General features: G+C 39.2%; 1 protein-coding gene across 8 annotated transcripts in view; it reads left to right on the plus strand.

Annotated features, from left to right (window-relative positions):
• UBR5 (ubiquitin protein ligase E3 component n-recognin 5) overlaps window positions 1-13,719 on the plus strand; it is a 78,393-nt gene extending 64,674 nt beyond the window's left edge. For all 8 annotated transcript variants that reach the window (XM_042834537.1, XM_042834578.1, XM_042834546.1 and 5 more), the window contains 18 exons: window positions 764-837; window positions 1,342-1,514; window positions 1,614-1,727; window positions 2,269-2,489; window positions 4,120-4,240; window positions 4,330-4,428; window positions 4,716-4,959; window positions 5,517-5,628; window positions 6,154-6,298; window positions 6,585-6,715; window positions 6,943-7,003; window positions 7,326-7,501; window positions 7,855-7,939; window positions 9,279-9,434; window positions 9,817-9,930; window positions 11,071-11,215; window positions 11,804-11,889; window positions 13,095-13,719. In XM_042834537.1, the coding sequence (XP_042690471.1) occupies window positions 764-837; window positions 1,342-1,514; window positions 1,614-1,727; window positions 2,269-2,489; window positions 4,120-4,240; window positions 4,330-4,428; window positions 4,716-4,959; window positions 5,517-5,628; window positions 6,154-6,298; window positions 6,585-6,715; window positions 6,943-7,003; window positions 7,326-7,501; window positions 7,855-7,939; window positions 9,279-9,434; window positions 9,817-9,930; window positions 11,071-11,215; window positions 11,804-11,889; window positions 13,095-13,307 (2,470 nt within the window). In that variant the 3' untranslated portion in view covers window positions 13,308-13,719. The remainder of the gene's footprint in view (window positions 1-763; window positions 838-1,341; window positions 1,515-1,613; window positions 1,728-2,268; window positions 2,490-4,119; window positions 4,241-4,329; window positions 4,429-4,715; window positions 4,960-5,516; window positions 5,629-6,153; window positions 6,299-6,584; window positions 6,716-6,942; window positions 7,004-7,325; window positions 7,502-7,854; window positions 7,940-9,278; window positions 9,435-9,816; window positions 9,931-11,070; window positions 11,216-11,803; window positions 11,890-13,094) is intronic.
• Window positions 13,720-22,614: the final 8,895 nt, after the last annotated feature.

The following is a 22,614-nucleotide window of genomic DNA, read 5'->3' on the forward strand; positions in this document are numbered from 1 at the left end:
TGTCCAGCCAAGATTGGCAGTGTCCTCCATGATCTTCAGACCGGTATGAGGCCTGTAATTATTGTGCTGCGATTGAAAGATTTTCTTCTCTGGCCTGACTCTGGCAGCTTGAGCCTTTAGCTTAGTGGATATCACAAGGCATCAATCAGAGTTGGTTGAGATGGTTTATCTGGTTTCCAGGAAATCCAGAAGGACGTAATGAAATAGGAGGCATTATTTTGGACAGCCCTTGTAATTCTGGAACATATTTGAGAATCCACGCACTGCCACAAATGAATACTATTCAAAGTTCTTGATCCTTTTTATAATACAGTAGAATCCATTTATCTAGTAAGCAATTAAGAAACGTGATAATTTTTATATATGATTGGCATTATTTTTTAGGTTATCTAGTGTATTCTACACAAGTAAATATACTATGGACTATTATTCACCTGTAATTCTTCCCCTAATTCAAGGTTCCCAATTTTTTTTTTTTTTTTAATAGTGACGTAGTATTTAAAAAAAGAATGTACCTACTGATGCCTTAAGCTTTAACTTCAGCTCAAACTCTAGAGGTGGTGAAATGGGGTAACTGTGTGAGTAATGTAGTTATTGTGTAATGAAAAGTACTCTACAGCTCTGAACACCACCTCCTCATGAACAGCTCTACTTATTCCCCAGTCATTTCAGAGTTATTATTTATAGCTTGCAGATATAACTCTTGTTTAGGGTTTGGCTTTTTATTGACTTGTACAGCTGTAAATGCTTTTTATTCTTTTAGAACTCGAGAGCTTTTGGAACTGGGTCTTGACAACGAAGATTCAGAACATGAGAACGATGACGACACCAATCAAAGTTAGTATACAGAAATGCTCCCTTAGCATGCTAAAATACAACACTTTTGTAGTGTTTTTGTCCCAGTTAGCTAGTTGAGACTTTGAATAATTGTTTTTTATACTTGCTATTTCATCTACTTTCTCTCAGAGCTGCAGTTTGTGCCCTTACTTGGAGTTGTGCGCAATTTGCAGAATTCAAAATTTAAATTTGAGTTGAACTGTAACAGTTTTGATTTGTTGAAAATGTTTCTAAAAATAGTGAAGTGTGTGTAGAGGAGCAGTGCACATTCAGTAAAATTTGTTGCAGTAAGAGGTATAAAAATGACAACTAAACAACTTAAAAAATAAAAATGGGTGGGGGTGGATCAGCAGAAACATCCTTAGAACTGTTAAAGTTATTGGAAGGTAGCTTGTATTCCTTCTCCTCTAGTCATATAGCTAAGAAGGATGCTTAGTTCTTGGTAATTTGTGTTCTTTTTGCTTTTATAACTGAAAATTGAAGTGGCATCTTTCTGATATTTAGGTGCTGCACTCAATGACAAAGATGACGACTCCCTTCCAGCAGAGACTGGCCAAAATCATCCATTTTTCAGACGATCAGACTCGATGACATTCCTTGGCTGCATTCCACCCAATCCTTTTGAAGTTCCTCTGGCAGAAGCCATTCCCTTGGCAGACCAGCCCCACTTACTACAGGTGACACCAGAGATAGCATTCGGGAAGATAACTGAAATTTACTTTTTCTTTTCTAACTGAAGTATATTACTTACCCAGAATGCTTTTGTTAATTTTCAGCCAAATGCTCGCAAAGAAGATCTGTTTGGTCGACCAAGCCAGGGTCTGTATTCATCTTCTGCCAACAGTGGGAAGTGCTTAATGGAAGTTACAGTGGATAGAAACTGCCTCGAGGTAGATTTAAAGATTTTATTATTTTAAAGAACGCAATAATTTAAACTAGTGCCTTAATTCCCAAAAAAGATGCTTCAATTTATAGTATAAAATGTTAAGTAGCTTTAGAACAGTAGTTCAAAAGCACTTCAAGTGTGAAAACTTTTGACTTCTATTTTAATTTCTCCTTATGTATTAGTTTTTTTGAAATGTAAGAATTTGTACAGTTACTGATTAATAGCAGATTTCAGGCAATATTTTTAAAGGCTACAATATGATCCATGTTAATTTTGAAATGCCAGTTGAGTAATGATTTATAATAAATATTACCGTGTGGGGTAGATTTGACATGCCTACATTATGCGTACGGAACATTATGAAACAAGTATATGAAACATAAATCTAAAACAGGAAAACTGTATTTCCTATTTGTTGAAACCAGTGAGTTTGTGTATTATCAAAGCAATTGCAGTTATTTTTCTGTGTTTTAAGAATAATGTGTTTCCTGAAAAAGCCTTTGCTTTCAATAAACTGTGATTAACTTTGACTTTTCCTTGTTTAGGTTCTTCCAACTAAAATGTCTTATGCAGCCAACTTAAAAAATGTTATGAGCATGCAAAATCGGCAGAAGAGAGAAGGCGAAGAACAAAATGTGCCTACAGAAGAATCTGAGAGTTCAAAACCAGGGCCTTCAGCTCATGACCTTGCAGCACAACTGAAAAGCAGCTTGTTGGCAGAGATAGGACTGACAGAAAGCGAAGGGCCACCTCTCACATCTTTCAGGTAGTTGGACTTAAAGTTACTGTATGAAATGTTACTGAACTGATAAAAGAATATTTAGGACTCTAAAATCTTTTAAATTAAAATGGGTATCTTTGTTTAGTTTGAATGTTTGTATTTAGTAGCTTTTAAATGAACAGTTGAACAGTCTCAAGGTCTGTGCAAACTACTAAAAATCCTTTACTACCTGACTTTCTTTTGCATACATAGTATGACTTATTAGTTAGCCATGTGGAAAATGGGAATTGACAGCCCAGAAGAGTGCATTCCAAGCGGCAATGAAGTTGTGTGCTTTTGGAGTAATTATCTTTTTGAAGCAAGATTTGAATTTCAGTGTGGTAGTGTTCTATTTTAGCAACTGTTAGCCAATGTAAATTTAACTTCTCTGTTTAAATCAACATGTATTATAGGAGACAGATAATTTAATAAAGGCTTTATAAAGATTGGAAAGATTAAGATAAGTTACCATTAAGTTATCATGGAGAGTAGGCACCCAGCTGAATTTCTTTCTATGAAATTAAAGTTCATTTGACTGGCTTCATAAAAATTACATGTGTAAGTACTTGTGAATATTTTAAAACCTAGAACCGCTAAAATTTGCAACTGGTACAACAATACACAAAATCCTAAGCCTCAGTAGAGGATTCTCGAGCACGGCTGTAGGAGCAAGGAGTTAGGAGTTGTGTTTAGAAGTTTGGGGATTATAACACAGAACTGAAAAGTACTAACTTAAAAATCTTGAGGTTTATAATTAGCGCTTCAGTATGAATGTCCAGTCTGCTCTTCCTGTTTAAAAAGGAGAGCTGTAATGCAGCTTTACATAAAAGGAGGAGTGACATATAGAAAGTTTTTTTTCATCTTTCTTTCACCTGTGGCACAAAGTATGGGATAATGTCTCTTTTTCATGACCACGTTTTGAGAAGAATTCTAAATTGAAAAAATTAATTTGTCTAAATTACTGAAACTTCTTAGTATGGAGACAATGTCTAAACTAAGTGAGTAGAGCTCACAACTTATTACTGGAGTGGAGGAGGAAAGACTCCATTATGTCAGTGTTTTTGATATTTTTCTCCTTGGTAAATCTGCTAGACTTTCACCTTCAATTCATTTTGAAGGCTTTTTTCCTCCATTGCAATTCTGCCAAGTACTCCTACTCATTCTTTGTTCATTCCAAATGCGTATCAAGTGATTAGCTCCTTCATATGCTAATACATAGTAACTGCCTAGCACAGTAGGCAAAAGCCATTTTAAAGGGCATTGTAAGACTGGGCTCAATGTGTATAATTCCACATATATTAAGCCAACTTGTATTGGTTGATCCTGTGTAGTACGTGGAAAGACCTCTCAAGAGGATTTATGATCAGATTATACCTTACTGTAGATAACAGGTTTTATTATTTAAAGTGTATGGTTTTATCTGTGGGTGCAGTGTAGAATGTTTTAACTCACATCTTACTTAGCTTGTAATCAGGTAATTAACGCAGTCATTTGAGCTCTACATGTTCCTCTGGAGTATAGTTGGGTGGTAGACCAGTTTGTCAGAAATCAAGAACTTAGTTGGAGGCAAGATGTTACGTAGAAGTACACCAAATGTATCTAAATTTAATTTTATTTTTTATCCTTCTTTTATCAGACCACAGTGTAGCTTCATGGGCATGGTCATATCTCATGACATGTTGCTGGGACGTTGGCGTCTTTCTTTAGAGTTGTTTGGTAGAGTATTCATGGAAGATGTTGGAGCAGAGCCTGGATCGGTATGTTCTTTTTAGTATGAAAACAATTACTTTTCCAACTAACTATGAACTGCTCTTATTCTGATTTTGGTTTTACTTTTTATTTTAAGATCCTGACTGAACTGGGTGGCTTTGAAGTGAAGGAATCAAAGTTCCGCAGGGAGATGGAAAAACTCAGAAACCAGCAATCCCGGGATTTAACGTTGGAGGTAAAAAATGTTAGTTGTTCTTCCAAATTTGTCTCATTAGAAGTTGAACCATAAGACATTGCATTAACTTAATAGAAAAAGCTATATTTCAGAATCTGCAAGCAGTTGTCTTAAACCTTACTGTATGAACTCTGTTGCAATTACGGTGTAGTTTTTCATTATGTGTTTGGTATTTTTTGAATCTATGCAGAAGTGTCCAGATGCTTCCTTGTGAAGCTGAAGTTCTCTTGATATGATGATTGATAAAGAACAGGAAAAAAAAAAAAGTTTTTTCTTTTTTTCACTAGGTTGATCGAGACAGAGATCTTCTAATTCAGCAGACCATGAGGCAGCTCAACAATCATTTTGGTCGCAGGTGTGCCACCACTCCAATGGCTGTCCACAGAGTAAAAGTTACTTTTAAAGATGAGCCTGGAGAAGGCAGCGGTGTAGCACGGAGCTTTTATACTGCCATTGCACAGGCTTTTCTGTCAAATGAGAAACTGCCAAATCTAGATTGTATTCAGAATGCCAACAAGGGTACCCATACAAGTAAGTGAAATGCTGCAGTTAATTTACAGATAGTATTCATAAAAGCATCAAATGCTTTTTTTATATGTTGAAATGCTTGCTGTTCAGTCAGCATAGAAATCATGAAAACTGTGTATGTTATTTCTCTGAGGCAAGAAAATGGATTTTTTGTTTTCAGAACAAGAAGTTGATGCTTTTCTAGAAATGAGTCCACTTTAGAAGTTCTTAGCTCTTTTTGAGCATCTTTCTTTCCAGTAGATTATCAAGATTTTATGTCAAGATTTTACGTAGTGCAAACATTTAAGGTGACTGCTGTATCTGGCTTGTCACGAATATTTATAAATGTTTTTTGAAATTGAAATAAACGTCTGGGAGCTTTTTGCATTTGTAAGTTCATACAAACACTTCAGGTTCCTTTCTTAAGCTTGGCTAAACCTGGATCACTATGTTAATGAGAGAACACTTCTTTCATGTCTTTCAAACTGCATTCCGAAACTGCATCCTTCTTATACTGAAATTTAGGACAGAGAGAGAAGTATAAAGATACTGAGGGTTATGGTTTTTTCCTCCTCCCTAAGGTCTGATGCAGAGATTGCGAAACAGGGGGGAGAGAGATCGAGAGAGGGAGCGTGAGAGAGAAATGCGGAGAAGTAGTGGCTTAAGAGCTGGTTCTCGGAGAGACAGGGATAGGTAAGTGATACATCTTGAGTTTGTCGGGGCTGATTTGTCAAATGGAGTAACTGCCTGGGTTATCTTCAGAAAGATACTTCTGCTTACTCAAGTAAATGTCTTGTTCACTTTCAAGACCAAATTGTATTGAATTTAAAGAAGCCAGGTGTACTTTTTAAAAAAATTATGTAGTTGATATTAGTGTTGATAGATGGTCTCAACAGTATGCCATAAATCTCTTTGCTAAAACAATAAATAAAAAGCTTGTGTACCAGCATGAAGTTATGGGATGGTTTAGAAACAGTATTGTCATTGGTGGCACACTTACTGCTTCATCTGAAGTACTGATAGTATCAAAATATCTGTTTTATTTTTATTCTCTGATTCTGAATAACTCTCTACATAGCTATGAGAAATATTCCTGGTATAAAATCTAATGCTATTTAGAATTTTTGCGGGGGGGGAATTAAAAAAAAAAAAAAAAAAAAGTCCAGAGTATTTTTATTTCTTCTAAAATTAGTACAAACTGCTTTAACTTTTCTTAAGGGACTTTAGAAGACAACTTTCCATTGACACAAGGCCTTTTAGACCAGCTTCAGAAGGAAATCCTAGTGATGATCCTGATCCACTTCCCGCACACAGACAGGCGCTTGGAGAAAGACTGTACCCTCGAGTGCAAGCAATGCAACCAGTATGTGTTAGCTAGTACATTAAGTGATATGTCAAGTATCCCTGCATCATTTAATTGAAAAATTAATTTCCTAGTCAATTATTAACTTACCTGAACATAGTTGAACATGTATGCCTGCTTTGTATTCTTTAGGATATTGTTCAGGTTTTGCTTCTGTAATTTGTCATGTAGCCTGTGAGGTACCTTGTAATGCATTCTGTATTTTAAATCCTTAAACTTTCACAAAACTGTATTTGAAAATGAGAGAACTGGCAGAGAATAGTAATGTGTCATTCTGTATCTCCAGGCGTTTGCAAGTAAGATCACAGGAATGTTGTTGGAATTGTCCCCTGCTCAGCTGCTTCTGTTACTAGCTAGTGAAGATTCCCTTAGAGCAAGAGTTGATGAAGCAATGGAACTCATTATTGCACATGGCAGGTAAAGTATTGAGGATTCTGTAAGAGGCAAAATCTGATTTTGTGGTTAAAGCACTTTGTACTGTGCTGAATTTAACTGATACATCTACCTTACTCATTGCTTTGTTCAAGACTTTTTCCTTTGGATAAGTGACTTGTTGACTTTGGTTTAATTAAATCTGTCTGGTTTCAGAATGTTTCTTATTGTGAAATTAAATCATCATTGGCCTTTGTTTTTTTCCTGTCAAGGGAGAATGGTGCTGACAGTATATTGGATCTTGGATTGCTAGACTCTTCAGATAAAGTGCAGGTAACGTACTGATGCTTAAATAGGAAGTTAGGGGAGATCCAGTTATCAGTTTTAGAAACTGGCTGAAGCCTTCTTTCATCGTGCAATGAGAAGTTCTATGTAATTATCATGTGGAGTTATCAAGAATATGTCTTTATGCAGATAAAAAGATTTTTTTTTTGCTATTTGTTTATGCCTTTGAAAAGATTAAGTAGTAATCACTCAAAAATATAGAACATTGCCATTATAAAATGTAATCTTTGAGTTGGGTTGCAAGAGCTTGCTGAAGTGGCTTGGTAGCTAGAAGTACATGTGTGGATTACTATTCTGGTTTTCTGAACAGGAGAATAGAAAGCGACATGGTTCCAGCCGTAGTGTAGTGGATATGGAATTAGATGATACGGATGACGGGGATGATAATGCACCACTCTTCTACCAACCTGGAAAACGAGGTTTTTATACACCGAGACCTGGTAAAAACACAGAAGCGAGGCTGAATTGCTTCAGAAATATTGGCAGGTAGGTGATTAACTTACTAGTCTGGAAAAAAATGTAAAGGATGAGTATTCAAAGTACCAAGGAAGAGTGCTGTTGATGCAAGCTGCAGAAACTTCATTTATACTTAATTTGCTCTGTGTCTTGCTGTGGGTGCTGAATAGTGGAGAGTTTGCACACCTGGATGTTTCTCTTCATGTTATAATTCATCTTTTTTGACAATGTTAAGGTTTTATACTGTAGAAAATACAATGTCCAAAATTTTCTTCTTTGGATAAATAGGACTCAAAGCTTAATTCTTATTTTAAATTTTTTTAATTCAAATATCACCAATGTAACTTGTGTCACACTAAAACAAAAATCATGTTTATTTTCAGAATCTTAGGATTGTGCCTGTTGCAGAATGAGTTGTGTCCTATCACATTAAATAGACACGTAATCAAAGTTCTTCTTGGTAGAAAGGTAAGTTGATCATACAAATTTGAATTTTATTTATTCATGTAGAAACTCATCTTTAACTGCTTTTTCTTCCTTGTGTGTGTTGACTAATAGAGTTAGTCCTGGAACTGTAAGTATGCTTTTAACTTGAAGAAGTTATTTTATTTTAGGTAGTGAAATGAGTAGATCTGCTTGAAGTAGCTAGAAGGTGTTTGAGTAAGATGGAAGGACTTGCAATAGGTTATCTGTTGAGTTAACCCTAAGAGTGATGGCTTGAAGAGGTACTGTTGGACTGTATCAACATCACGTTACCCAAAAGGATTTTCCTACTTGATGGAACTAATTGAATTGGATTATAATTACAATTTTGTAATAATTTAAGTAATATAAGTGCGGGGATAAATTAATTCAGATTAATCGTAGTCTAAAATTCAGCAAAAATGCCTTTACCTCCTGCTTCCCTCCCCACGTGCTCCCCAAAACACCCGCCACTTAATCCTGCACATTTCATTCATTAGTTAAGAACATCATAAGATTTCTGATGCGAAAACTTAAGCCAAAGTTTGTTAATGTTGGCCTTTTGTAACAGAAAACAATTCTGATCACATAACCAATTACTCAATGTATGTATGATCTTAACAAATAGTGTTAGTGACAAGAAGATATGTTGTCTCCACAGTACCTTCCAAGAGAGATTGCCCCTGAGGGTTTTCTTTTTGAATATATGTTTCTTCCAGTTAAATGTTCAGTACACCCAAGGATATTTTAGTTGGTGAATAATGGATTACTTTTCTTTACAGCCTGCTAACACACAAAGCAAGAAGCAGCAAAAAATAGGTGGTATTATACTAATTTTTGGAAGCTGCACTATATGTTAGTCACTGAGCGTATAACAGCAGTTATAAGTGGAGAATAGTCTTTCAGTGTTTTGGAGCACTGATGCAAGTCGTTTGCAACTTCAGTCATCCACCATCAAATCTGTACTGATCTATGTGATATGTAGAAGAATTTCTTAAAAACAAAGTCCCCTCATACCTCTCCAAAAACAAGAAAACAAACAGAAATCCACAAACTATTAAATTTCTTTAGAAGATGTATGCCGTAATAGCAGAAAAGGCTTCACAAGTCTGTGTGTAATGCTAATGCACTTGAATTGAGTATTCTTAAGCACCTTCGACAGCATGCTGAAGATAGGAGTTTGACTGTTGTTATATTTAAGTGTTTGTATGCTTTGTTACGCGAGTTATTTTGTGTTGTTACACCTGCACTGTTGTATACTAGCAATTAGGCACAGGGCACATAATTTTGAATATGTCTGTAACTGAAGGTGTGGGTTTTTTTTGTTTGCTTATTTTTTTAATAGGTGAACTGGCATGACTTTGCTTTTTTTGATCCGGTTATGTACGAAAGCCTTCGGCAACTTATACTTGCTTCCCAAAGTACAGATGCTGATGCAGTGTTTGCAGCAATGGATTTAGCATTTGCAATAGACCTCTGCAAGGAGGAGGGTGGAGGGCAGGTAAGGACAAAAAGCTGTCTTAATGTAATTTCAGAGTTTTATCTTATGCGTGTTGTCTTGTACATACGATGTAGGTTCTTGTAAGGTTTCAAAGCTGATCTACCTTTTTCTAGATTCAAATGCAGCATTCTCTTTAGACACTGAAGTATAGTGTTCCATTTGGTTGAGTTTTTCTGTCTTTCCTTGAAGGTGGTGTAGGTAGAGCCTGCCATAAAACCTACAGAACTACATTAGCATGTAGTAGTAACGGTACCAGTAGTAAATTTTATTTCAGTTTGGGGAAATATTGAACTATAAATCACTGATCAACGTACATGTCTGTTGTAATAATAATCTCATTTTGTCTTTCTTTCCTCCAATGATCTTTGATAATTTGCCATAGGTTGAACTTATTTCCAATGGTGTAAATATACCGGTCACTCCTCAGAATGTTTATGAATACGTCCGGAAATATGCAGAACACCGAATGTTGGTAGTGGCAGAACAGCCTCTGCATGTAAGTTCTTGATGGAGTGTTGTAGGCTTTTTTTCCCCTCTCTCTCCTCATTATGGTATTGCTAATCAGGTTCTTTTTAAAGTATGACAGCTTGATTAAAAAGAATCTCTTTTTTTTTGTTGTTGTAGTTGCACCCCTAGTTTTATGGTGCTGTGAAGAATGACCAGTTTTTTTTAATATGATCAAAGATAATTCCTTTTAAATGTGATCTCATTGGTTAAGTATGTATGATTGCTTCTTGAGCTTAAATGGCCTCTTGGAATTCCTGCTTTGGGTTTAGCAGCTACTTTATACTAGTAATCTCAGTCGCCTTTTGCTTAGCCTTACAGGCAAAAATGTATATAAAACACCTTGAACTTCTGACTTGATTGTATTTTTGCTTTAAAAGGAAGAGTCTGTTACAAAACACAACTTTGTTCTTTTCTGCTGGTGTAGCAAAAAACTATTAATAGACTGTAAAACTATATTAAAAACATTTTTTGAATCTCTTTTAAAAGAGTGGCGTACTACACCTAAACTTGGCAATTTTTGCTGCAGTTCTGAGTTAGGCTAGCAGATTCTAGGTTACTTCTGTGCAGATTAGGTCCAAAATTCTACAAAAAAAAAAAAAAAAAGTGTTCCTGGAATTGAATCACTCAGTCTCTGTGTCTGCATGAATTAATAAGTATTTCAACTCTCTCTTTATTATGAGTTGAAAATTGTAGTGCTTATGTTGAAACATGTATGTATGTGTACACACACATGCATGTGTATTACATTTTTAAAGCAGAAGAGCCACTTGAGTGACTGGGAAGCAAAGTGGAATTAAGATGTGCGTTTTGTAACTCTCACTAGATTCAGAATAGGTCAGTAATATATCTGATATTTTCAATAATAGAATATAATTTGCCTATGCTCCTGTGATTGGTGCAATACTAGCTCAAACCATTACTGTTTTCTTTTGCAGTCATATGCTTGTACTGCTCTGCTGCTTAATTTGTTGCAGTTCTTTGTTTTAGAAGATTGGCATCTCAGATTATAAACCTTTGATGGAAAAGAACAGCCACTAGTATAAGAAATTTCAAGTTGATAGGGAATTGGACTTGGAACTTGACAGTAAATGATATGGCTGTAATGTGAATCTTGTGGTTTTTACTTAAGGCAATGAGGAAGGGTCTTCTGGATGTACTTCCAAAGAATTCATTAGAAGATTTGACAGCAGAAGATTTCAGACTTTTGGTAAATGGCTGTGGTGAAGTAAATGTGCAAATGCTTATCAGCTTTACCTCTTTCAATGATGAGTCAGGTATGAAACAACTTATCTCTGCAACTCTGAATAACTTTTAATGCTGTCTGTTCTACATGAAGTTACCAGCTTCAAGCTGAAACTACTTCTTAGAATTTGTCATCAGTTGCTAAGTCACTCAAATTGATGACAGAATTTCTGTGTTCTTTACATACCTTTTAAAGTATTTACCTTGAGTAAAGGCAAGAAAAAAGGCACGTTTTCCAACCTCACTGTTACTTGGTGTGAAATAAAAGAATTATGTTACTGGTAGTGCGTCTTTCCTTCTGGAAGTTCTGACCTAATGTTAGAACTATAAATGTGATGTATGCAGTCTAATGTCTTAAATAATTTTTTTTAAACTCTAGCTTTTACTGGACTTTTTGGTTGGGAGGGTGTGGTACACTGAGGTATGACAGATTTAGCCTTTATACTCAGAAACGTGTATATTAGTTTTGAAATGAGTCTCCAGTCTCAGAGACTGGATAGAGACTTGCTGAGATCCAGCTTGCATGCAGTAAGTATATTTAGAACAGATCTCTTAATATTTATTGTTCAGTGCACCAACTGAATTACATAAATACACAATGTATATTTTTTCTCAAATAGGAGAAAATGCTGAGAAGCTTTTGCAGTTCAAGCGTTGGTTTTGGTCCATAGTTGAGAAGATGAGTATGACAGAAAGACAAGATCTGGTAAGTTGTTCATTCTTAGTGGAAGCGTGCAGAACAGCTGGGATTACTTTTGTATCATTACTGTTCATTCAGTGTGTATGCCTACAAAGACTTTGTATGCTAACAGTAAGGTGGCAGACTATTGTAGTAAGAATTGATTCAACTTTGAGTTCTGGAAACATTAAGGTATGAATCCTAGACCTTGCAGCTGGAAGTAAATGTGGTGTTTCCTTGCCCTTATTTACAAATCTGTTATGTGGAAGCATGCTCACATTCTTTGCAAAGTAGTTCTTAAGCTAAGTTAGTCAACTGTTTTCTGGGCTGGTATCTTAGATTTCTTGAGATTGATTATTTTTTTTTTTTTAATTATTATATTTTTTTTTTCCTTTCCCTGGATTGGTTGCTCTCTTAACTTCTGTGTATCCTGAGGGCAGTGCATGTGTCCTGTCTGTAAGATGTCAGTAATGATATCATCTCCTTTTTCTCAAAGCCCTTTCAGAATAGCTGATGAGAAGCATGAAAGAAAAAGATTCTGTTTCACTTTGGAAAAGTTGCCTGTACATTGTATCCATTCGCTTCTTAAAACTCCTTGCATTTAACTTGCTACTTAAGGTACTATCTTTCCTTTACGATTTGCTAACAGGAAACAAGGACTAATCTGAGAAGTGGAAAATCTGGAGCGTAATTGTTAAGGAATATCTCTAATTATACTTTGGTAGTGACTCTGCTCTGCAAGTCATTATTTCACCCTTGAGACTATAAACCAAATATTCTCCATTGTTGATTTCTGTCAGTACGAGTGCTATATCACCTGATCATGAACTGGCTTGGGAGCAATTTTTGATGTGAGAGAGTTTTTTTGTTGTTGTTTTTTGAGTTTCATATTGTTGACAGTTAAAATCTTCCCAAACGGAGCTGGGGGCATCATATTTAGTGAGGATTTCTTGATGCAGGATCATCTTGAGCGCTGCTTTTATCAGTTTTAGCAGAAGCATACAATATAATGAGCAGTGCAGGAAAGGGAATGAAGGAAGCTATTACAGAAGTATACAGCATGACCACTGAGTTGAGTTGGCGTACTGACAGGATTGTGCTCTGATCAAACTACTGCAACTATTCTGTGCAGTTTTGTTTTTTTTTAAACCCATGCCACAGCAGTCATTTGTATGCAGTGTGAATTGTAGCCTTGCCCATCGCAATTTTAAATGCTGTCTTCTTTTTATCAGGTTTACTTCTGGACATCAAGTCCATCATTGCCAGCCAGTGAGGAGGGATTCCAGCCCATGCCATCAATCACAATAAGACCACCAGATGACCAACACCTTCCTACAGCAAACACTTGCATTTCTCGCCTTTATGTCCCACTCTATTCCTCTAAGCAGATTTTGAAACAGAAGTTGTTACTCGCCATTAAGACCAAGAATTTTGGTTTTGTGTAGAGTATAAAAAGTGTGTATTGCTGTGTAATATTACTAGCTAAGTTTTGTAGATTTTTCCATTTGTCTATAAAAGTTTATGAAAGCTAATGCTGTCATACCCCTGGTGGTACTTTAAAGATTTAAATGCAAACATTCCTGTACTAAATTTGTAATGTAAAGGCCTAAGGAGCACTGGCAATATCTGATTGCAACAGTTTGCTAGTCAATAACTCCTTGGACTAACCCCAGCCAAAGATGACAGCAGAACAATATAATTTACACTGTGATTTATCTTTTTGCTGAGGGAAAATATGTAAAATGTTCTGAAAATTCACTGCTGCCTTTGTGGAAAGTGTTTCAGCAAAGGTTCTTGTATAGAGGGAGTAGGGAATTTCAAAATAAAAAATTAAGTATGTTCTGTGGTTTATTTTAACTTTTTTATGGTGTTTAATTTGTGGTTGGCTGCGGTTGTGTACCCTGTATATTGAACTTGTAAAAAAAAAAAAAAAAAAAAAAGGAAAAAAAGAAAAAGTTCCTGACAGCTCAGATCCCAGAGTTGTGATCGTTCACTTATGAAACCACTTTCATTGCAATTTTTGCTCTAGCTGCATTGAACTCTGGCACATCAGATGCCACCACTAATATTCTGCATGTAATCTGTACCTCCAGTGTTTTGGGGTTTTTTTTTTTTTGTACATATGCTGAGGCCAATGCACAGTATTTCATAGTTCACAATCAACATTTTGTATCCCGTTTTCAGTGAACAGACAGTCAGGAGATTGTTCCACTACCAGTTCTAACCCAACACTTGTACTACATTGTCTAACTATGTAAACTCAGCCTGGGCACTTTCTGGTAACTGTAAAATGTTTATAAGATCATGATTATTGAAGATACTTTTTTGGAAAACTTTAATGTTCGTGAGCAGCTTAACTTCTTTTGTATCTAGCCTTTTTTTAAGTATCTTGTTACAGTTTTTTAATAAAGAAATTACAGACAAAATACCAAGTCATACTGAAGAAACAATAGTTTTTATTTATTTAGCCATTTATATTTTAGCTAACAGCATGCACCAAGCACAGTTGTTCATCAAAATCTGAATTTTGTAACTGAAAAATTGACGTGCAGAAGATATTCAACCCGCATTTTACAGTTAGCAGAGAATCTTGAATCAAATGGGCCAGGCAACCCCTTCTTCTGACAGTATTGGTTTGAAGGGAAGGTGGCTTGTTCTGAAAAATCTCCAGGTTATTAGTTTAGAACAAAGGTTTCAAACTGTGTTGTAGTGGGTTCTACTGTATTTTCACTCTTGAAGTGGTTGCTTTGGGGAGGGCTGACATTGAACATGGCCTAGGTCTTGGTTTTCCCAATGCATGCGTGACTTTGGAGACTTGGGGTGATAACTAAAGGCAAGAGCTGCTTTTTTTTCTGTATCATAGATTTCTGAAATCTTAGTGGACTGAAGAATTGAAGCTTAAGGGCTTACAGGGCTCTTTCCTGCTTTTCCAATGCCATGAGTCTGTTAGTAAGTTTTTTATTTTGTTTTATATTGTTTCGCTGGAGAGAGTTAATTGATGTTTCATTAAAATCTGAGTGGAAATCAATTTTGCCGTTCCACTAGATTTTCCTTTCTGTCAGCTAGTTGAGGATGGCCAGAAGTTACCTATGTCTGTGGTTGGGGTTTTTTTTGTTTGTTTGTTTGGTTTTTTTAGTTTTCATTATTCAGTACCTGCAGATGTGGAACATGGTTGAGATCAGAAGTTACAATCATCAGTTGCCAAACATGCTGAAAATCTTATTTACTAGGTAAAACTGGCTGTTTCAGGCTTATGTAGTTACTCTGCAGATAAATCAATACACAGATGTAGAATTAATTGTGTATTTACTGACACTTTCTAAATCACCCATTCTAGAAAAGAACTGTTTCAGTGTGTGGGGATTGGAGTCTGTTCTGGATTTTCTTTTGTGATCTTCAGTGTATCTTAAATTCAAAATTATATCTGATTTCACTATGCTAATACTTTTTTTAAAAAAGAGAAGACCCAGTACAGCTACGCAAGTCTCAGTTCAAGGAGCAGTATAGAGGATATCTGTACTGGCATGACTGTTCTCATATACTAAGGAATATAGCTAGACAGGTACAAAGCATTGTGTCTTCTGCCTGGGTTTCGAACCAGTATAATTATTTCATTACCAAAAATGCCTCTAATGGAAATGTTGTGAAGTTGGTAGAAAGCAGGCATAAACAAAAGCAAGCAACAGGGACCTGTTAAGAACAGGCCTCAGTTCTACAGTCTGTAAAACTAAAGCTCCATCCCTCACAAAGCTTTGTGAGACTTGATGTATTACAAAGTATTCAAGGTCCTTGGATAAAAGGCCATATATAAATGTAAAGTACTATGTGTATATATATATGTATTGTGTGTATATGTATATAAGTGTATGTGTATGTATAACATATAAATATATGTTATATGTATATATATTTCTGTATATAGATTAAACTTTTTTTAAGTCCTGTAATGTATAGCTAGACAAAAAATATGCAGATAACTCATAGTAGCTCACCATATATACACACAAGGCATTCTGATGACAGAAGTGGAGAGGGAATTTAGTTTGATTTATGCTGTGGTCATTGACTTGAAATGTGTATAAATAGCTTTTTTCCTCTGTATGGTATATTTAAACTATATCAAGATTTTAATAAGAAAAAATGTTTATTAAAATCATACACCTCGTCTCCCTTTGACTTAAGCCCTTCTATTAGTTCACTTCCAAGATGTGGTGGAGAAACAAGTTAAAGCAAAAATCTCTAATACTTGTTATGTAGTCCAGATAATTACCTATATTTATAACTACTGAAATAGGAGATAGTGGTAGCAGCTAACAAAATGTTGCCACCAGCATGCCAGTTCCTATTCTGAAGCTGAAGAGAACTGACTCCTTAGCGTGGTCTTCCAGTAGTTAGTCCTCAGTGATAGATTCTGTTGGGTAGTTTACTCTGTCCAGTCCAGAAGGTAGACTGCTTGCTTCAGATTGGTGACCTTACCAGAAATGAAAAATTACATGGACTTTTCTTATGGAGTGGCCTTTTTTTTCCACTTGGTTTGGGAGTCATTTTCTTCTCTGCAAGTAAGCTGCTGGCTATAGGTACCATTTACTGGAAAAAAGTGAGCTTGTGAATCAAAAGTGCAATCCATCTTGTACGGAATCAGTCATTCAGGGAGGTGTAAAAAATGAAAATTTCCTAATCCCTTAGCCTACATTTATCTTTTAAAAGATGTGTGCAGTTGTGTACAGATCTACTGTTTTAAGAAAAGTTTGCTTCACTGTGTGTCCAGATAGAAGTGCAGAGAATAACGTGTAGAAGCTTCTGATTTCAGTTTTATGGATGGCAGAAACATAAGAGTCACACCACCTTGTATCTAGCAGGTCTGTTTCACACAGTGCTCTTTTTGGAGGCCTAGTTTAGCACAGCTTGGTCGTTTCTAACACTGTGACAGATTGCTCAGTACATGAGGGCCTTGGTGAGGCTCTGGCACGGGCTGCCCAGAGAGCTGTGGGTACTGCATCCCGGGGCCAAGTTGGATGGGCCCTGGGCAGCCTGAGCTGGGGGATGGCAGCCCTGCTACAGCAGGGGGCTGGACCTGGGCAATCTTCAGTGTTCCTTCTGTGGTTCTAATTTCAGGAATCTTATCTGCTCCTCTTTCCTCTTAAAGCTGTAGATCATGTCTCAGTGCGTGAATTTACGTAAATGGCATTCTAAACCTTTCTGCACTCACTGACGCTTTCATTTCTTCAGCTTATTATGGCAAGCAGCTACCTAGCTTACTAGCTTTGTTTTGCATTCTCTTTTTAAACTGGATAATTTGACCTTTTAAGCTAAACTCTTCAGTTGGCTTAATTTTTTTTAGTACATGGTCTGCCAAACTGAAATATAGAACTTTGCAAATTCTAATAACTGGATTTCAGCATGTGTAGTGTTCACTTATCTTAAGCTCTGAACGTCCACATGCACAAATCTGGGTGCAGATTAGTCCTCCAAAAGCTTCACTGAGCACCTCAACCCTCAGTGCTAGAAGTTCATGTGTGCTCTGTATGGGGAACTTTGTAATCAGAATCTGTTCTAAAAGTGACTTGCATCACAGTGTCTCTTTGTCCATGATTCTCTGAATGTAATGCTCATTTTTGTAATAAACCACAAGTAACCATTGTAACAATCCTGTTTAGTAAAAAGCAGTTGGTTGCTACCCAGTCTTTCAGAACTTCTCCATGATGTTGAAATTTCAGTATCCTTCATCCATGACAACATCTAACACAGCGTGTTTGAATACAGTAGTCAGTATGAGCTTACCGGAAAGCACATTGCTGCCACAACCTGTGCTAGCTTCTGTGCAAGGAGACTTCTGAGGTGGTTTTCCAGGAAATGCTTATTTTGGATGTGCTGAAATTATTCGCATACTGGTTTGGACACAGTGAACAGTTTTCAGCTAGGAAGATTGATTTGACTGATTTATGAATGAAAATTCTTCAACCTGCCTAAAATAGCATTCTTTATATAAAATGCGATCTCTGTAAATGTATTTTTTAAAATACAGGCAAATATTCTCAAAGTAAATAGTATTATTAGGTGGAGGGAGGGAAGAGGCACTGTAGCTCAAATTGTGATCTGCGTTTTGGATGTTATTGTTGACAAATTTCAGGGACATCCTGCTCTGGATTTCCTCATCCTGCTCCTTTGGATAATGCCCCTGCACTTTCAGGAGACATCTTTGAAAGTTTAGAGAACATGAGATTACATTTCTTGGTCCAGTGCAATGGTAAGAGGAACACTGAGTTGGTGCTTGTACGCTGTCTTGAAAAAGAGCAGGTATGACCCTGAGTTCTGCTGCTGTGCCACCAAGTAGGTTAGGAGCTGAAGGAGGAAAACATCCCATTCACCCGGTGATGTTTTCAATAGAACAGTACAGCAAAGCCATGCATAATGCTACATGTATTTAATTTGGATGTGAACTATCCTACTATTCCACAAGTGCTTTCCTATATTATCGAGTACATTATGTAATTAATTTATATGAAGTTGACAGAAGTTGGTGGATTCTTGTGGAGATGTGAGAGGAGCCAACTGCTGTTCTTCAGTCCTCTCTTCCACGGTACATGTCCTTTGCCGCGTTTTCCTCTCTATTATTCTTCAGGCACTGTGTAAATAGATGTTTGCTGGGCATCTGTAGAAGGGGAGGTGTGTCTTTAAGAAATTATCCCTAAATATTCAAAGTCCTTTCTGTTTTTAATTACATGAATTGTTGGTATGGTTAGGTTTTTCAAGACAGTCCCTAATTTGGGGGTGACTGGATTTAGGGGTGGAGAGCGGGAATTATCACTAGGAAGGTCAGTCTAAATAGTATGATTGATTGGCACTTGAGTTTTGGTGCTTGTTCTTGTTGAGGGGGAAGCATGAGTTCCTGGGAAATCAGCACTGTATTGGATGCACCAATGAAATTTGTTGGTGTCGATGGGTCGTTTGGGCTTGCTCCAACTCAGAGTTCCTCTCATCATTTGCTCTGGATGAAGAAATGGAATCCCTGGTACTCGGTGTGTATAATAATGGAGCTGTAGTTGAACACAGACATTAGACAGCATGTGTGGGTACGTTTGGGCAATGAAACTTTAAAACTGACTCAAAAAGAACAGTAGTCCGGTAACAGCAAATGTTTGTATAAGAGTGTATTCTCTCATTTTATGCTTGTTATATATTCTGGTATGCTGTTTAGTGATGTGACACTTAGGCATGTGTTTCTTGTCAGAAAACTCCATTTAAGGAAACCAAACCTGTTCTATGCTTGAGACCAGCAGCCACTTGGACTCAAGAGCACCGGGCAGTGGTGATGGGGATGGTGCAGTGAGTGCGGACTGTTCTCCATGAGGAACATCAGACCTCCACATCCTCCTCCGCAAGTGTCTATTCCTGGCACTTTAAGTGTTCCTCTCCACTTTTACAGAGCGGCTCAGTCCTGGATCTGTGTCAGCTAACTGTCTTGGGTGCTTGTCAACTATTTTTCTTTCTCAGTGGTGTTTGCTTTCATATTTTGTCCAATTTCAAACCGTTGTACCAAACCAGTCCCTGCTGTATGGAGCAGGGCTTTTCTTTTTTCTTTCTCCCGCCTCCCTGGGATTGTGTTGCCAAATGCCCTGTGCATCCACAGGAACTGGAGCCCAAGGGCCTGGCCAGCCTGGAGACAAGGACAAGGAAACAAACGAACTCTGGCAATTACAATCTCTTGCAGAAATCTCTGTTCGTAAGAAGTGACTTGCAATAAATGACACAAACATTTGAGCAGTGCTTTCACTCTCGCTGCTTGCTCTCACAAGCCCTGCAATTAAGTCCAGGGGAAGGGGCGAGAGTTTTACAGCTGGGAGCAACTACGTCTGTAACACGATTGCTTTAATTTATTCTGAGGTATTCTGAGGTCTGTATCAAGATTAAAAAAAAAATGATGTAGGTTTCGTTGTCGCACGGGTTGATGGGGTTCTGCTACGCGCTTTTTAGCGTTTATCCGCTAGCTGACGCTTTCAGGCGATGTACCGGCGCCAGCTAAGAATGCCGTCTTCCTGAGGGTTCCCGCTGGCTGTCAGCGCTGTCGCGCCGCCGAAGCCCGCTCAGGGCGGCACTCCTGCCGGAGGCAGGGCTCGGCTCGGGCGGGGAACGCCGCGCCGGGTAGGGCCGGGCCTGGCCGGGGCTGCGCCTGCCGGGCTCCGCCTCGCGGAGGAGGGGCGGCCGCGGCCGTTCCGCCCTCAGCCGGCGCTCGTGCGGCCCAGTCGCCGGGGCCATGGGGGAGCGCCGGGGGCGAGCGGCCCTGCGGGAGGCGGCCGGGCCGGAGCGGGTAAGGGCGGGCGGGGCGCTGAGCCGTGTCTGCGGGAGGGCTGCGGCAGGCCGCCTTGGGCGCTGCGGGCGGCTCGTTGTGCGGCTGCAGGGGATTCGGCCCCAGCCTCCGGCCCGGCCTCGGGGTTCCGTGGGCTGCCCGCGCGGCTGGCCTCCGTGTCGGGAAGTGCGAGCGGGAAGGAAAGCGCGGGGAGAACCCCGTCCTTACCGCTGCGGGCCTGAAGGGCTCTGCTGGGGAGCTGCCCGAGGCCCTTTCTGCGTCCTCGGGGCACGGTCTGCACAGCCGGGCCTGAGAGCGTGAAGCTGATGGTGTGTGGGCAGAAATACACCTGGCCTTCCAAAGGCTGGGTTCCGGCCGTACCTGAGCTGATGGAAACGGGGATGTGCTGTATTAAATACAAGCCTGAAATAGACATCTGTACACGCACGCTTATTTCTTTAATCAGTACTGTGCTGTTCCCCTAATGCAGTTGGCTTATTCTGGCCTGCCAGAAACAATTAGCAGAGCTATGCTCTTTCCTCTGGGGTGCAGGGGATCTGCCTGGTCAGGTAAACCCATCTGCTGCACATGGAGCCTCCACTGCCCAGCGCTGCCCCAGGCCTTTGGGAGACTGTGGCTTATAGGGCAGCATGGAAGGCATGTTTCCTTGTGCATCCCAAGAGATTTTTTTAGACATGGACCTGTTGTATCACAGGTGCTCTTCTTTCTCTTCCTTTGCTGTAACTAATGCAAGGCACATAGCTGAAATTGGTGCTGGGACTGGTGCTGTTTCGTGTCTTTGTGGGCAACACGGACAGTGGGATTGAGTGCATCCTCAGCAAGTTTGCTTAGAGCACTAAGCTGAGTGGTGCAGTTGGCACGCTAGAGGGAAGGGATGTCCAGAGGGACCTGGACAGGCTTGAGAGGTGGGCCCATGCCAACCTCATGAAGTTCAACAAAGCAAAGTGCAAGGTCCTGCACCTGGGTCAGGGCAATCTCAAGCACAGATACAGGCTGGGTGGAGAATGGCTTGAGAGCAGCCCTGAGGAGAAGAATTTGGGGGTGTCTGTTGATGAAAAACTCAACATGAGCCAGCAACATATGTTTGCAGCGCAGAAGGCTAACCGTATCCTGGATTGCATCAAGAGAAGTGACCAGCAGGTTGAAGGAGGTGATTCTGCCTCTCTACTTTTCTATTGTGAGACCCCATCTGGAGCGCACTGCATCCAGTTCTGGAGCCCCCAACACGAGAAGTACATGTTGCTGTTGGAATAGGTCCAGAGAAGGGCCACAGAGATGATCAGAGGGCTGAAGCATCTCTCATATGGGGACAGGCTGAGAGAACTGTGTCTTTTTAGCCCAGAGAAGAGAAGGTTCTGAGGAGACCTTATAGTGGCCTTCCAGTACCTGAAGGGGGCCTACAGGAAAGCTGGGGAGAGACTTTCTATAAGGGCATGTAGTGACACAATGAGAGGAAATGGCTTTAAACTGGAAGAGGGCAGATTTAGATTAGATGTTAGGAAGAAATTCTTTACCGTGAGGGTGGTGAGACGCTGGAACAGGTTGCCCACTGAGGTTGTAGGTACCCCCTCCCTGGAAGTACTCAAGACCAGACTGGATGGGGGATGTGAGCTACCTGGTCTAATGGGAAGTGTCCCCGTATATAGCAGGGAGTTGGAACTGTATGATCTTCAAGGTCCCTTCCAACCCAAACCGTTCTATGATTCTATGAGATACCTGCATGTATAGTCCAGCAGTTACTACTATAAGGCAGTGATTTTCTGTGTATATATACTAATATTTTCCTAGTGTGCTGAATATGAAATTCATGGAAAGAATTTCAGTACCACTAGGCAATCTTCGTTATCTGTTGGGTTTATTGACTTCACTAGCAGCACTTAACCTGCAACAGTTGCAGAATAACTGGAGTTTGGTGAAAGGCTAGGAATGTAGAGTGGAACCTCTGTCAGACACCGTGAGGCTGGGAGAGCTCAGCCTGCTTGGAGAAAATAGAGGAAATGGAGTCAGATTCTCCTCAGTGAGGGGCAGGAGGCAGTGACAGGAGGTTCCACTTGTGCATTAAAAACCCACTTTCTTGCTGTTCAGGGGGTCAAACACTGGCACAGGTTGCACAGTGGGGTTGCGGAGTTCTCATCATTCGACTCAGACTGCCAACTGGACACTGCCTTGAGCAACCTACTGACTGTACTTTGTACACCTCCATGAGTTAAAGGAAAGAGCCCGGAGTGCTGAATGGAAGCAGGAGGTGTACTGGCTGTGTGAAGATAACCTCCCCAGCTCTGTGTTCCCCCACTGCTTTCTTGGGGTCAGAAAGGCAGGACTGGAACTGTGTCATGCTCCTGTTGCACAAGGGGGCAGCAAGGGGAGCCTTGGCAGTGATCAGCTTCTACTGTACCACAGAAGTAGAAATTGGAGAGTCGTCCATGCAGCTGGGTGGTACCAGG

This window comes from Centrocercus urophasianus, unplaced genomic scaffold (genome assembly GCF_019232065.1).
Source record: "Centrocercus urophasianus isolate 14NV4802_14NV808 unplaced genomic scaffold, USGS_Curo_1.0 seq_11, whole genome shotgun sequence".
Taxonomy (NCBI): domain Eukaryota; kingdom Metazoa; phylum Chordata; class Aves; order Galliformes; family Phasianidae; genus Centrocercus; species Centrocercus urophasianus.